This window comes from Natrix helvetica, assembly GCF_964273705.1.
Source record: "Natrix helvetica genome assembly, chromosome: 6".
In the NCBI taxonomy this organism is placed as follows: Eukaryota; Metazoa; Chordata; class Lepidosauria; order Squamata; family Natricidae; genus Natrix; species Natrix helvetica.
The window spans coordinates 72693432-72710538 of NC_138553.1; the positions used below are offsets into that span (position 1 = coordinate 72693432).

Sequence of the window (17107 nt, forward strand, 5' to 3'; positions counted from 1 at the left end):
TGTAAAAATGGGGGGTCGCGCGTTGTATTATGGGTGCGGCACGCCCGCACTCGACCCCCCCTGCGTTCCCCCCACTTGTGGCACGCGAGCCAAAAAAGGTTCGCCATCACTGTTATAGATGAAAAAATATAAGGGGGGGGAGGGTTTCCAGGGGGTGGGAGTGCACTATAATATTCGGGAGTTTCCCCCCCCCTTTTTTTTCTTTCTTTTTTTGTATTTACTATATTATTTGAATTTAAAAAAATTAAAATTAAAAAGGAACTTATGTAAAGACAGTTCACCTGACCTTTCTTAAAATAAGTGATAAACGCTAGATAAGAATTAAGATCTTTCCCCACTTGCAGCTAACCTTAATGTAAACATGCCGTGTATCATTTTTTTTCTGTTGTTACTTAATGATTTTTCATTCCTTTCATCAGAAGTGGGTTCAGCCTGGTGCTTTATAGCATCTTTCCTGCTAGCATTTGCCACTGTGCCCAACACATTTCCAAGTCAGTTCCTGGCTCAACGTGTTTTAATGTTGTATCCCTATGAAAGAGTGATGGGAGGCCATGCAGTGAAACGGGAAATCTTATTTCGCTGGGCAGCTACCCTGATATCACTGATAGGTGTGGGAGAGCAGCACAGCAGTCTGCTCTGGTAGAAAATGACTATTCTTCTGCATTCGAAGCTATGCTTGATTTGTCAGAGAGCAAATGATCCCATACTATTTGAATAAATCCTGTTGGAAGACCTGGCAATTCTGCCCCCCCCCCCCCCCCCCATGCAGATTGGAGAATTTGGAGAGGAAGGGATCACAAGAGAGTTGAGAATACACACTGAAAGGAATGCATTGATTCCGGAGCTGAGAGCCACAAGTGCACTAGGCAAACAGGCAATATATTTCCTATTGTGTGCCTGCTTTTTGTTTTATAATCTCTTCCTATCCAATCTCTCTGCTCTTGTGAAGAGTGGCTCAAGCACAGCAGAGATTGCCTATCAAAATTGCTTTTTAAAAAAATCCTCTCTTCAAAAAGCAGAGAAATGACTTAAACAACAGTAGTAGTATTTTTTATATTATCATTTCTTTCTCTTTGATGATGAAAACTATATTTTTATAGTTATAATGTACACTGAAGATGGCATTTAATTTCATTGTACAGGGTGCAATGACAAGTCAACAACTACAACAACTAAAACAAAACATGCAATTCCTATTTTATATATTACAGGACAAAACTTCACCTACATCTGAGCTGTTGCAATAAGATAAAGAAATGCGATAATGGTTTTGCTTTTTACAACTTTTTATTATTCATGCTATAAGGAATTCCATGAGGCAAATAACCTTTCTAACATGAATTGCCTTGACAAGCCACTTAGAAATGAAAGATTAGAGACTAACATCCAGTTAGCAGCAGCTAGTTGCTGCTAACTACAAATTTTAGCCAGACAGAAAGGTGAATAGGATTTTAAAAACTGAACCACAATGGAAAATAGTTTGGGGCAGTATAGTGTAATTCTCTACTGAATTATTCAAATTAATAAATAAAATAACATTTTTGAGAACTCATTCCTTTTTGCACATGTGTTTGTTGACTATAAAGGAAAAGTCAGACACACATTCTATCCTGCCGTAAATAGAAGTTCTGCATTTAAAAATCTGCCATTCTTACAGAGATTGAATTGTGATTGTCTTCAGAGACTCTGAATATTTTGCAATAATTATGAAAGTATGTAATCAATATTTAAAACGCTTAACTTTATTTCAATATATTTGACATACACCTACAATTTACTTTGCACAATTTTAAAACAAATATTTTACCAGGAAAGACATTTATTACAACCAAAATTGCTTAAAATATTAAAAAACCGTATCTTTTCTATTTTTCCTAGCAGCAATATATCAACATTTCAAGTTCACAATTTTAATTTCATATATTTTTTTCCAGTATGAAAACTACTGACCAGCATTAGTTGCTAAACTCTAGAATTTTTTTCAGTTTGAACGCCATTTTTTTAAAATCAGAATTTCAGAAGAGGTGAATTTTCTTTATTTCCTTCAGGACTTAGTTTCATCAAAGGAGAACTCAGATCTATTAGCTAGAAGTAGAAAATATATTATTAAAACATTGACTGAACACAACTTTTACATTCTTGAAAATATAAAGTACCCCATTTGTTAGCAAATCTATATTAACAGTGCAGTTTTGATTACAATCAATTGCACCCAATTCAAATATTAATTTTGCAATAGCTTATTAATGCCAGCTTTTCGCAGAATTTTGAGGTTAAATTTTCTAATATTACATGCAGTATATATAACATCAGAGTTAATGGAGAAAGTTTCAAAGATATAGTTGAGTGCCTCAATGTAAAATATGTGCAATTAAACTTTATATCATCAACCCACACTTACAAACAGTATTAAGAGTGAGATAAAAATAACCTTACCTGCCCTGTAGGTTTCAACAGGGGCGCTTTATTTATTTCAGGAGTGTTAAAAAGATCAATGAGAGGTTTGTTTTCACATTCCTGGATGGCAACTGGTGTTTTATCTGTTTCAAATTCTATCAACAAGTCCTAGAAAAAGTGTTTTAAGTGTTCCAATATCATACTCTCAAAAATACAGAATGTCAGGTCATATAACATCTATTCCCACCTCCCAAAATACAATACCTAAATCTATGATATTCTGCTGCTCCAAACAACCTTTGATTTTAGTGTTTGTGTGATCTAATTCAAATTTCCCCCTTAATGAATCATCAGTGTAAATAAGTTTCCCACCCACCTTTCCTAAAAACTGACTCTTAACAAGAATATTTATGTCAAAGTATTGATAGGAGGCACCGATGGACTGTTAATATAACTAACATTTGGAATAATTTCATTTAAAATCTTTTCGAGAGATGGATCTGCAAAGCAAATTTAAAAAGCAAAGCCAACAAAATCCTTCATTATTGAAATACCGTATTTTCCGCAGTATAAGACGCACTGGAGTATAAGATGCACCAAGATTTTGAATAGACATATTTTTTTTAAAAAAAAATTGCACTCTGGAGACCTCCCCAAAACGGCCCATTTTTTGTCCTAAAAAGGGCATGCATAGCCTTTAGGAGGCTTGTAGAGTGCTCCTGGGGACGTGTGTGTGTGTGTGTGTGTGCAAAAACGAACAAAAAAAAGCCTGTTTTTTACAAAAATGGGCCATTTTTTGTCAAAAAAAAAGTGCATACATAGCCTTTAGGAGGCTTATAGAGTGCTTCTGGGGGCTGGGGGGGGGGACAAGCAAAAAACTGCCCATTTTTCACTAATTTATGCCCTCCCCAGCCCCCAGGAGCACTCTGGACATCTCCTAAATGCTATGCACAGCCATTTTTGCAAAGGGGGCAGGGTTTCAGGAAGCAAAAAATGCTGTATTCAGGGTTTAAGACGCATCCAGATTTTCACCCTCTTTTTGGAGGGAAAAAGGTGTGTCTTATACTCCGAGAAATATGGTACCATAAGAGTCTTCCTAGTGTAAAATATTACCATAACAAGTACACTAGGTGATAGTATCTTTCAAATTCTTTTAACGCAAGCAGCAGTTGCAACACTAATTGTTATTGTAATACATGGTTTGTATTTTGACAGATAAACTTACCTCTTTAGCTAGTATTACTTCTGCTATTTCCCCTTTTTTAGTAAGGTCTTGTTCTATTTTGATAAAAGGTTTATCTGGTGAAAAAGTAAGTGCGATAGGTATAATTTTTGGTGGAGATAAGTCTCCTTCTGTTGAAGATGGGCTTGAAGACATCCATGTCTTGTTGTTAGTCACACATTTAGAACTAGGTAGAAACAGCAAAAAAGCGATTTTTATGCAGAATTCCAAATTATGGAATAATTTATTTCTATTCAGTATATGCAATTGTTTCTTTACCCCATCCCGCAGGAAAACAAAATTACATGAGAAATGGACTGTCCTTAAAACGTACACTAAAATAAATAGTTAAGATACTGTAAGATTTTTATTTCATTAAGTATCTTTCGCAAAATCCTTAAAACCCACGGCTCCATGTTTTCATTATAGTACAGTAAAAAAGACAGCTTCCTGCAGAAATATATTGTTATGGCAAATACATAGTTACACCATTTGTACATCATCAACCGCAGCCAACAGAAATCATAAGTCTGTATTGTAATACATCACAGTATATGAATTGATTAACTGAATAATTTCAGTGCATTCAGTTGATGGATACTAGTATGGAATGAAATAGAAAACCCTGCACCATTTCTGGGATGTGTTTCATAATGTTTTTTTCAAAACGAAAATTAGTAAAGAGCCCAACCAAAGAATCCCTAAGACCAACCGCACCCACAGAGATAGGCAAGACACAAGAATATAAACTGACAGCAAACAGCACTCCTTACTACCACTGATTATGTTACCTATTTAGGGTAATGAATTGTCTGCAAGAAAACAGAAAAGCTCGAGAAAGCATCAAAGACCCCTCATTTCAACCCTGAGCTACAAATATTCTTCTTTATTAGTACCAGAGAATTCCATACTGAAACCGTGTAATTTTCTCTTATAAGAGTTAAACTCGCACTCAATATTCAAGTCAAGATTTGAGCCAGAATCCGCTTTGGAGGTAGATAACCAACTTTATAACTTATTTATTTCCCATCGTTTTTTTTTTAGAAATAACTCAAGATGGCAAACATATTCAACACATTTTTCTTGTCCTATTTTCTCCACAACAACCCTATGAGGTGAATTGGGCTGAGAGAGAATGACTGGCTTTTATAGCTAAGACAGGGCTAGAACTCACGGTTTCCCACTTTCTAGCCTGGGGCCTTAATCAATAGACTAAACTGGCTATCTATAAATCTGATTAATAAATAAATAATAAATAAAATTAGCATTTTCTGAAATCAGAGATAAACCCAGAGCATATTAATAATAATTGTAAGGTTGAGGAAAAATGGCAGAAGACGTACCTAATTCCTGTAGTCTTTTTAGAAGACACACTGGAAACGTGTCGAGGAGCTAAACAATTAGAAGGTGTCATTTTTCTGGGCACTGATTGGGGGGTCAGTGTTGGAATTCCAGAGATACTTCGACCAACAGAGATAGGCAATATGGAATGCCTTCTGTCAGGAGTCCGTAAAAAAGGCTTCACAGCAGAGCAGGATTTTAATACAGTTCTTTGTAATTGTTTGACAGGTGTGGAAAATGCAACATTGCTACAGAGATTAAGGAAACATAACAAATTTAGAACCCTAAAATTTCAACTAAAAGTCATTTTTAGTAGTTTATTCATGTTACATTCATGTATTAGGAGGATAGCATATCACAGTGGTTCCAAAAGACATAGATAGCCCTTGTTTATCGATAGTGATTGGGATCAGGAATTACAGTACAACAATAAAAAATGCAGTTGTAAGGCATTATGTCATGGGACCATGTCAACTTATGACGGCAGTTCTGGCACTTCCAGATGGGCAAATCCCATGCAGTCACAGCATCCCATGGTCGCCAATTGCAACCTCCTTCCGGCTTGTTTGCCTGTTAGAAACTGGCAGGAAAGTTGCAAGTGGTGATCACATGACCATGGGATACTGTGACATTGTAATCATGAGCCATTTGCTGAGCATCCAAATCATAATCACAGAGATTCTGTGATGGCCACAACTATGAGGACTAAGTACCTCTTGTTTAGCAACATTGTAAGTTTGAATGGTTGCTGCACAAGTGGTGGGTCAGCAAGGACTGCCTGTATTTTACAAGGTCCCAAGTCAGATACTGCCCCAAACCATGGATAATTAACAATTATTTAGTGTAATATTTGAACTGGCAAACCTACAGCTATACTGTGCCTTGATAATTGCCTCAGTTTGAAGTTTCTGACAAGCTTGCAGTTATCTCAATTGCAAGCACAGAACTTATCTAAATATATGGATATTACAACACCGAAGGATAGCTTGACAACGTCATTATTCGTTTTCCCAGGAAATTAAACAATTTGGGTTCTATCAAGGTTTTCAATCATGTTACAGAACAGCTCAATGAAGACTAGCAATTGAAGTGGAAATCAGTAGCTGTCATCATATAGAAATTTACCTTTCAATATTGCTATTGGATAATACAGTATTTGATTGCAATACTCTGGGGATTTCATTTTCTGAACAGAAAAAATATAAGCAGAAAATACAGTTGAAGTAGTCATATTTTCTTAGACACATAAATATACAATTGCTTAATTTAATTCTTTTTTATCATCAGCATGTTAAGTACAGAATCAACATTCTCCAGTAATTAGCATAATTTAATGCATTAAGATCAATTTCCTTACCTAGCTTTAAGTTTGGAGCTGCTGTTTTAGAGTTAAGTTTAAGACTTGAACTTGTGTTTCCTAATGTGTTTTTCGATAATACTTTTTGAAGACTAGAATCTGAACCTTTCTGCAGATTATTGCTTGCACTCTCAGAGGTCAGGGGAGCTTTAAATTTGGGTGGATTCACAGGGTTTTCTTTAGCACATTTGGGTGTGGGTTGTTTTCCAGATGCATCCGCGTGGGCAGCATTCACTGACAATCCTTTCATAGGTTTAACTATGGAAATCTTGCTTGTTACCGAAGAGCGCCTGGAGATGTCTGCAGGAGCTTTTGTAATACTCGTTTTGACTAGAAAATAAGAATACGGCATTATCATTATTGTAGTCAAAAAAGTTTTAAAATATCACAAAAACAGGCACCAGTCCATTACAGTAACCTTATACTCTGGATAGCAATAAACATGTTCGTATATGAAATCACAAAAACAATGTTGTGCGCTCCTTGTGCAAACTGTACCACTCTTAGTACAGATGTTTGTCATGATGCTGCATGCATGAATGAAAAGAAAAATAGATTGCAGTATTCCATGTCCTCAAACAGATAGTATTTTATAAGTGATCAGTCTGGCTGGACTAGAGTTCCTGTATCCCAATACCCTTCACTCAACCTACTGGAGCAATCCTGGAGGATGCTACTGTCACAAAGATATCTGAAGTCATATAAGAAATTAGGAATACTTCCTTTATTTTACATGTGTCATCCATCTGGGTCACCAAGGTTATTTATGTCTTAAAATAGCATATGAACCTAGCTTTTCTTACTATGAACATACAAATCATTGTTCTTACTCAATTAGAATATTAATTGACACATTTTTAAGACATTATTACCCATGCAATCAAACCATATAGGAGTAATTCAGCCTCAGGTCTGTATCATTCTTATATTTATTTGATCCTAACAAATGAGGTTTACTCAATCACAATGCAGATGAAGAGCAGTGATCTTTGTCTTTTATGTTCTGATACATTTACAGTCAGTTTTAACATATTTAAAAGCATGTGCTATTAAATTCCACTTTTAAAATCCTGCTAAGATGTTTGTGCTGTTGAAGAATTTACTCAAGAGAAGCACCACTGTCATTGTACTTTAATACAGTTTTGTCTTCTATGAATAGCTGTGGCTCCTGCCTTCCCCACTCAGTGTCCAACTCTTCACTACTTGAATATGTTTTCATTAAGTCACAGTTCCCAATTCCATACTATGCACTAGAATCAAACCACAACTGAATAATTACCACTTCCTCTTTTAGGAGAAATTGACAGGCTTGAATTCAAACTTGAATTCATGCTGGAAATAGAGGAGGAGGAGGAAGATGAAGTATTTCTTCGCATATGAACATTATTAGGAGGTTTCAGTTGTCTCGTCTTCATTTCCAACTGTAAAGACAATGATAAATGATCTGGCTGTATGCCAAACAAATATAATCAGTTATATTGTTCTGACCACTGTGCTTTGAATTTTTTTCTTATCAAATTGCATCGCTCTACCTGGATGATTTCAATTTTAAGGACAGGTTTATCTCTTCCACTCCATTATAGCAGGGGTCCCTAACTTCTGGTCTGTGGCCCAGTGCCATACAGGAGCCTGTGGGAAGTAGGCCACGCAAATTGTGTGTGTGCGAAACCACGCCCTTCCCCCCCGAAGCAAGTCCACAGAGGCAGAAAAATTGGGTACTGCTGCATTAATAGCATATGGATCTTCTTCTGTTTAGTACCAAAAATGAGGTCAAATTAGACAGAACTTACTACTTTGCAAATTACATTTCTGCATCAATGGATTTTTTGCCATGTTGATTCATTGCATGGGAGAAAATCAAGACATCTCTCAAAGACACACCAATTGTGTTCCTTCCGTCAGAAACTTAAAACCCACCTATTCCAGCTAGCCGACTTGGCCTAATTCCACCTATCCCACCTCAGTTCTATTTCTAAATTTTTAAGATTGGTTTTAAGGTCTGTTTAATTTTTATAAATTGTACAGGGGTTGTTTAATTTGATTTTTACCTATGTGTATGATTGTTTGTATGTTTTAAATTTATTCCTGTACACCGCCCCGAGTCCCTCCGGGGAGAGGGGGCGGTCTAGAAATTTAATAAATTATTATAATTATTAATAATTAAAATGCATTTTTTTAAAATTAAATTTGTATGCCCCCATCTAATTGATAGAGGTTCAGAGCAGCTTAAATTATGGAAAAAGTACTTTCAGATAAAATACTGAAGTGCCATGTATTTCAACATCCAAACCCAATTAACGATTAGTTAAAAGAGTATTCACCTTGCTGGGAGTAGGAAGAGTTCTCTTGCTTTGCATGGATGAACTGGTAGAAAGTGACAATTCTCCTGCATCCGAAGCGACGCTTGATTTGTCAGAGAGCAAATCTTCAGATGATCCCATACTGTTTGAATAAATCCTGCTGGAAGAACTAGGCAATTTTCCTTGTTTGGGCTGCAAGATTTGGATTTGAAATATTTGTAAAACAAATAAACATCAAAAATATACAAAAATCTCATTCTTTTTATTAAATGAAAACTGTCTTGAATAGTTATGCCATCAAACTATAACCAGACTATTAGTTAAGGAGATCAAGTGATATGTTATTAAGAATGCCAATATTAAACATTCCGATATTATGAAATCCAATTCATTATGCTCTCCCTACTCCCCAATGTAGGCAACTATCTGAAATACAGTTGGAAGTATAGACTGTATTGAAAAGTGCCATATATTTCAACATCCAAACCCAATTAACGATTAGTTAAAAGAGTATTCACCTTGCTGGGAGTAGGAAGAGTTCTCTTGCTTTGCATGGATGAACTGGTAGAAAGTGACAATTCTCCTGCATCCGAAGCGACGCTTGATTTGTCAGAGAGCAAATCTTCAGATGATCCCATACTGTTTGAATAAATCCTGCTGGAAGAACTAGGCAATTTTCCTTGTTTGGGCTGCAAGATTTGGATTTGAAATATTTGTAAAACAAATAAACATCAAAAATATACAAAAATCTCATTCTTTTTATTAAATGAAAACTGTCTTGAATAGTTATGCCATCAAACTATAACCAGACCATTAGTTAAGGAGATCAAGTGATATGTTATTAAGAATGCCAATATTAAACATTCTGATATTATGAAATCCAATTCATTATGCTCTCCCTACTCCCCAATGTAGGCAACTATCTGAAATACAGTTGGAAGTATAGACTGTATTGAAAAGTGCCATATATTTCAACATCCAAACCCAATTAACGATTAGTTAAAAGAGTATTCACCTTGCTGGGAGTAGGAAGAGTTCTCTTGCTTTGCATGGATGAACTGGTAGAAAGTGACAATTCTCCTGCATCCGAAGCGACGCTTGATTTGTCAGAGAGCAAATCTTCAGATGATCCCATACTGTTTGAATAAATCCTGCTGGAAGAACTAGGCAATTTTCCTTGTTTGGGCTGCAAGATTTGGATTTGAAATATTTGTAAAACAAATAAACATCAAAAATATACAAAAATCTCATTCTTTTTATTAAATGAAAACTGTCTTGAATAGTTATGCCATCAAACTATAACCAGACCATTAGTTAAGGAGATCAAGTGATATGTTATTAAGAATGCAAATATTAAACATTCCGATATTATGAAATCCAATTCATTTATGCTCTCCCTACTCCCCAATGTAGGCAACTATCTGAAATACAGTTGGAAGTAGACTGTATTGAAAAGCATTTTTCTCAAGTAATACTGAATACTTCACACTGAATCAACATGATTTTTTAAAAAATCATTTAACATAATGGCGTGACCTGGTCAAACTTTGGGATGACTTTGAATTGAAAAGGCAGGTCTTCTGCTTTGCATTGTCTCTTCTTATGAAGGCAAAGTTCCTTTCTACTGCTGACCCATTCAAAATGGCATACCAGTTCATATTAATGTATCATAACCAGACACAAAAAAAGGTTTGAACTAGAACCTTTCAAAGTCTGTTTATCTTAAAGCAGAACTAACTACATTTCAAGAAATTGGGGAAGCAACTGATAAACCATGTTCAAAAGCCTCAGGTTCTCCCTTCTGGCTTTCTTCCTTGGCATCTTTAAAGATTTCTGCTTTCCTCCCCTCCTCTCCAAGTTAAGATTCTAATTCAAATGTCAGGCAAAATGCGTTTTTGCAGTAACACCATTTGCAATAGCAATTAGACTTATATACCACTTCACAGTGCTTTACATCCCTCTCTAAGCAGTTTGCAGTGTCAGCATATTGCCCCCACCACCACCTCAGAAGGATGGAAAACTGAGTTAACCTTGAGCCAGTGAGACTCAAAATGTTGAAAAGCTGGCAGCAGAAGTAGCCTGCATTCCTCCATTCTAACCACTGCACCACCACAGCTCTTAAGCATTAGAAACTTAAATAAACAATAAGATTCTTTCAGATTAACAGAGTTGGAAGACACCTTGTAGGTCATCTAGTGCAACTCCCCCCCCAAGCAGACCCTACACCATTTCTTGATAAATTACCATAGCCTCAAACTATATCTAGCAATACCCACCACTTTCATCTAACATTCTGACCAATCCAGGAAATACGCAGATGTTTCAGTTTCAAACAATAACCTTAAAAATCAGGAGCAGAGCTGCATGCTTTCTCAAAAACAGAAACATAAATATCAACAAACCCATAGATTTAAATGCAAATTAAGACAGTAAATTTTAACTAGAATTAGATTGTAATATTGTGACACAACTTACAGCTTAGATATAATGCCAAAGAAAAATCTTTACCTCGCCTGCTACTAAGTAGTTCTTATTTCTAGGTGCAGGTGATGTTTTTGCAGTCTGAAATTTGCTTCTATTTTGAAGGCTTGTGTTATTCTTTGCTTGGGGTGAGGCTACAGTGTTCATTTTAGGTAACTTATCTGTTTTACCAGGACTTGGTGTGTTCAGAGACACTCGGGGAGAACGTGGACAGTCCATTATTGTGACAGGTTGCCTTAAACGCTTCTGAAGTTGACTGCTTGGGCTTTCCCATAGAAAGTATGTCTCTCTTCTAGTGGTTGTTGGCGTTTTTTCTGCCACTATTCCTTTTTCAAAGATTTTCAGTTTTGACTTTGATTCTTTCACAAACTTTTCAACCACCTCTGTCTTTCCCTCCCTCGGATGAATGGTATTATTTTTGTCTGGTTTGTTTCCACTTTTAAGCTGGAAAGCTAGCAAGCGAGCTTCTTTAAATATATCCACAAATTTATCTCCTGCAGGAGGGCTCCAAGATAGGTTATGTGATTGAGTTTTATTTTGACTCTCTTCCTGGGATTCAAGGCGCACAGCAATACATTTTTCTTTATGGTTCATTGGTCCAACAAAAACTTCATCTTCATTTTCACTATGACAGAGAGAAATTTAGTCAGGTAACTGCACACATTTCTCTCTGTTCTTAATGCACCTTGATTTTAACGCTAATTTTACCTTGTGGGAGACAGTGAAAGGTCAAAATCAAATTTTTCTTCACTCAGGAGGTGAAAATCTGAAATTACAATAATACATGATACACTACTATTATAACATTTAAAATGTTTCTTAGTGAGATGGGTGGCATATAAATTTAATAAATGTATCTAGGATTCACTTTTTTTCTACAAAAATCAAATTATTATTCCATACACCTTCAAAATATCGTACCATATTGCTGCAAATAGGCATTGGTTTCATGAACTTTCAGTTTAATGGATTGACTCTGCTTAACAGACATTTACAAGGTAGGAACATCTCTTTATTTATTCATATTAATTGAATGAATGAATGAATGAATGAGTAATTGGTGTGGAAGCTATGTTAATATTATTATAATAGGAAAGGTATTTGCTAGCAAGTCAGCTTCTTTTGAACTAATATCCTAAAAAAGTTTCAATGCAATAAGTGTCTGTACATATAGCAAATGGCTCGGTTAAAACATTAGCATTAACAGTAAGCAAAAGTAATGATAAGATAAATAAAATTACCTTTGGTTATTTTCATTAGGGATTTTAAACACTATACTCAACTTATGACCATAATTGAGTCCAAAATTTATGTTGCTAAATGAGAATTTTTTTGAGTTTAGCCCCATTTTACAACTTTTCTTGCCACATTTGTTAAGTGAATGGATTGTTTCTTATCTGACAATGATTTTACTGCGCATGTCTCATAATACGTCACACATTCTTTCCTTTCCTTCTGATATTCCGTTCGCCTGCCGAAGGAGGTGGGCAACATAGCTCTTGCCAAAATGTAAGATTTAGATAGTAAGATTTGCATTTTATTTTATCTTATATTAAAGTTGTTCATTAGAATATGTTTTCGGGTTTTATTTTCTGCTTATTCGGAAATATGCTGCTTGGAAAGCCGACGATCCACACCTCGTTAATTAAGGGGGGAACTCCCTCCTTCACAGTGAGTCAGTTGCCAAGCATCTGAATTTTGGCCATGTGACCATGGGGATGCTGCAACAGCCATTAAGTGTGAAAAATGGTCCTAAGTTACTTTTTCCAGTGCCGTTGTAACTTCGAACAGTCACTAAATGAACTGTTGTAAGCCAGGGGCTACCTGTACCAGACATTTGCTTTGGGTTTCTGGCAGATGGTGATGTAAGAATTTGTAGGCTGATCAATCATAGTTTTCATGGGATGTCCTGGGTGCAGAAAAGGACAACCTGGAAGAAACTACCCTGTCATGAATCTGTCAAACTGTTTCTCTTACCTTCAAGTGGACTTAGATTGATTTTGGTATCTTTCTGTAAAAGTCACAACAGAGTAATTAGGAAGACACCTTACGACATATTGTTTTAATACCTACCATTGGAAGGAACATCTGTTGTTTTACATTCTGAATCCAATGTTTTTCTGTCTTCCATGGTATCACTGCAAAACAGTTTCGCATCTCATGTTAGATATTAAATAATTCAAACTATCACATCGTTTTGCCAAAAATTGAGAGTAATGATAAAAATGGCAAAAGAGCTGTTACAATCCCAACATGTTTCTGCCTTGCACTATAAGAAACTTAAATATTCTAAACATATTATTAATGGCCTAATTGGCTGAAGTTTGGTTCTTCTGTTTAGTATTTACATCCATCATATGTACATCCACCATCCTATTTATTTCTACAGTAGAGGTACAGTATAAGAAATATCCTGGTTTTGATAGGAGCCCAGATCAATAAGTATTCCCTTTTCTGCATTTTACAGTAGCACATTTTAAGAACTTGAAGCTTTGTATAAAACAGATTAGAGTTTGCCATTAAGATTGGAATTTTTACTCCAAAGAATTTTTTTGTGCTTCCTCTCACTAAGAATTTTTGCAGCAAACACTCATTATAATAGGGATTCTAGCCTTATATACAGGAATTTGTTTTTTTTTTAAATAATCTGGGCAGCTATTGCCATGGAAACTGGGAATTTCAAATATGTTACAATATGTAATGTTAGGATACCTTCATATAACACTAAGCCTGATAGTGCAACATTTGTGCTACAAATTGAAAAGCATTTTCAGAGAGCAAAGTATGGTGAAAGATTACAGGTCACTTCCTTTAATAAGTACAATAATTTAACACCATATGAAGATGGATTAGCAAACCTAATCACGATTTGGCTTCATAACATTTAAGATGTATCCTTGGTTAGCTTTTAGATATGAAATGATATTTTCAAGTTAGCTTTTTTTCATTGCTTCCCACCTATACTTTATTTGAACAACACCGGAGGAAAAATCTTCCTCCAAATATAAATTTCCTAGCTAAATCCCTTTCTCGTCTCTAGTTTCATTGAAAACTTAGAAATGATAGCATTTGAGAGCTAAATACAAGAAGGTCCTATCATTTGGCTTGGCTATAAAACCATCATGAAAGCAAGCTCTACTTTTATCTGAAGTCCTTCAGCTTTTTGGCAAGTTGGAGACATCACACTGCTTGCATTTTTGAGACACCTGCAATTAAGATCTATATAGGATCGTCTTTTTTAAAACACTTTATTGATAAGACAGTGCCATGTCAGGGTAACAATGACAAACAAAGCCAAAGAAAAATTAATATTTACAGTATATTTACAGTAATTATAATACAACCAAAACAAGAAAAAGAAGAAAATGAGCTTTAATTAAATTTCTACTTATATCGTCTTAAGAGCTTACTTTCAAAGAAATCAAATTTCGTATTCTATTAGACAGCAGATCCTTTACAGCTTTTTTTTCAACCTTGGCAACTTTAAAATGTACGAACTTCATCTCCCAGAATTCAGCCAGGATGGGAATCTAGGAGTTGAAGTTCACACATCCTGAAGTTACCAAGGTTGGAAAACACTGATTTTAGAACTTTTTTTTTTGTTTTACATTGAAGCAATACAACATGCTGTGCAATATACAGCAGAATAAATTTTGCATGGGCCACAAATGCAAAAACAGTCTTTCTCTCTAGAAAATCAGTTTGTTCTTTCTACCTGCAGGGTCTCTTGCGATCAGGTGCCTTATAAATTGAGCAAACAAATAAAACTAGACAAATCCCATCGCCTTTTTTTTTGAGGGGGGTGGGAGACCACGTTTCATGGTCTAATATATTGTCCTCTGGCACTTTTGCATTCCATACCCGGCCCAATCACCACCAGGCTTTACGTGCTGCCTCACCGCCAGCCCAGCTACCTCCACCCATGCCCTCGTGGACCGTTCACGAAATAAATTGGGACACTCCTCGGAGGATTGCGCGCCTAGTCCGGTTTTTCTGTCTTGAGCTGAGCCGCGTTTTGCTATACGGCACCGTTTGTCGCTTGCACACAGCCTGAAAGCCGCTAAATGTGAACCCCCACCCCATCCCACCCCCCACCCCCCAAAAAAAACCCTCGGGACTGAATTCGAATTCACCTCAGAACGGGGTCAAAAGAAGACTCCATTCTCCTCCTTGGAATTAACCGCGCGGTTCCATTTGAAACGGCCACTCGGCCCACTTCTCTGACCAGTTTCTCCCGTGTCATTGGTTGGTTTAAATAACGTCACAGCCTATTGACCAATTAGAGAAAAATGAGTGTCCGCCCCTCCTTTATCCTGCTTTAATGCGACGTGGAGCTCGTAGTTTTTTGTTTTTTGTTTTGCCATTGGCTTTCTTTCCTATCCGAGCGACGCTCAAAACTCTTAAGACACTCGGAAGACCATAGAGTTGGGCAGCGGGGAGGGAACTTGCCTTTCTTAACTCTATGGTCCGGCTTTCTATTATAAGGAAACACAACGGAGGTTAATTACTGCACCTTTTGCCAGGTCACCCTGATTCTAAGCGTTGTCTTCACAAAATTTAGGTTGCTTCTTCCAAATACACAGGGACTGGGGAAGGAGGAAGGTTTTGAATCAGAAGTGCAGCCCATTTTTTAGCCAAATGTCTTTTTTAAGCCCATATTTTAGCTTTGTTTCTGTTTTCATCATAGACTACAAAGGGAGAGCAGTGTATCATTCTGAATAATTGAAGTTGGGATGCATTATGTTGTAGCACATATACGGCCATTAGGAGCAATCAGTGCCTATCCCTAGATAACCTTCATGCTTCGTTTTGGAGTCACCTCCCAACGCTTCTTAACTGCCTTCCGAATGACTCCTCTTGTCAACCAAGAGGTGGAGAAACACTGGTTATTCTGATGAAATTTTCCATGGCTGGCTAACACCTAAAACTGAAACAACATTTTCTCTACAAAGTGTCAAATCAAATATCCCCTGCACTACCGTTAAATTTGTTTTGAACATCACCCAAGCCTAAACTTCTGTTTTTGTTCTGATTGCAGTGTTAGTGTGTTGAAAGAAATGTCCTTCTGGGTTCGGCTCCAAGTGGGGAAAAAGACACTGGAGACATGGAGGCTGCTTGGAAAGATGGTCTAATGGTGGACAGGACCACATGCGTTGAGTCCTGAACAGAAAAGGTGATCACATGCTTCTATGTTGGGTGAAGAAGAAGGGCCGAGGAAGGGGCTTGTTGGGCTTTTTATCATCTGTTCAGCCACACTTCTCTGTTTCCTGTTCCTGTGTAAGAAATGTATTCTGATTGGTTGTCAGACTCCCATGGGGCCATTTAGGGGCAACTCTCTAGGCTGCGTTTTGAATCCAGGTTTGGTTGAGTTCTCAGATGCCATGTAGTGAGTTGGGTAAAGGGCTTATACCAGCAATGGCAAATCGTTTTTGGCTCGTGTGCCATAAGTGGAAGTGCAGGGGGGTCGTGTGCAGGCGTGCCACACCCATAATGCAATGTGTGACACCCCCCCAGTACGCATGCGCGCACTACAGGCGCTCACCCCCATTTTTTGCATGCTTTTTCTGCCCTCCCCAGGCTCCAGAGGCTTTATAGGAGCCTGGGGAGGGCGAAAACAGCCTCCCCCCCCCCGGAGGCTTGAGGGACCTTCAGGACGCTTCCCTGAAGTGCTTGGAGTAGTCAAAACGAACCTCCACAGGCACATAGGACTGTAAGATAGGCCATTGTCAGTCTTCATTTCAGAATCTTCTGCACATGATCGGTTTATGCCTCTGGTGCCTCACCCATCGGGGCCCCAACTGAATACCAGCTAAGAAATACAGGGTTTGATTATAAAAACAAATGTGTCCTCTTCCAATATATGATAAAGGAAATAACACGCAATTCATTTGGAAAGGAACAAACACACTATTTCTATCAGGAAAAAAAAAATCCAAAATAAAGATTCGTTTTCCTTTCTGGAAGTATTTGAATTGATGAATTATATTAGCAATGAATATTGCTAATAAA

At 36.9% G+C, this 17107-nt stretch overlaps 1 protein-coding gene across 1 annotated transcript; it reads right to left on the reverse strand.

Moving 5' to 3' along the window:
• Positions 1-1268: 1268 nt before the first annotated feature.
• GTSE1 (G2 and S-phase expressed 1) lies at positions 1269-15385 on the reverse strand. The gene is made up of 14 exons (XM_081956822.1): positions 15232-15385; positions 13172-13236; positions 11807-11864; positions 11126-11723; positions 9633-9803; positions 9136-9306; positions 8639-8809; positions 7597-7738; positions 6318-6647; positions 6086-6146; positions 4963-5208; positions 3623-3806; positions 2437-2565; positions 1269-2085 (listed from the first exon to the last, which is right to left on the reverse strand). Exons 1-14 carry the CDS (start codon positions 15339-15341, stop codon positions 2008-2010), a joined length of 2514 nt encoding a protein of 837 aa, XP_081812948.1. The 5' UTR covers positions 15342-15385; the 3' UTR covers positions 1269-2007.
• Between the last annotated feature and the right edge of the window lie 1722 nt (positions 15386-17107).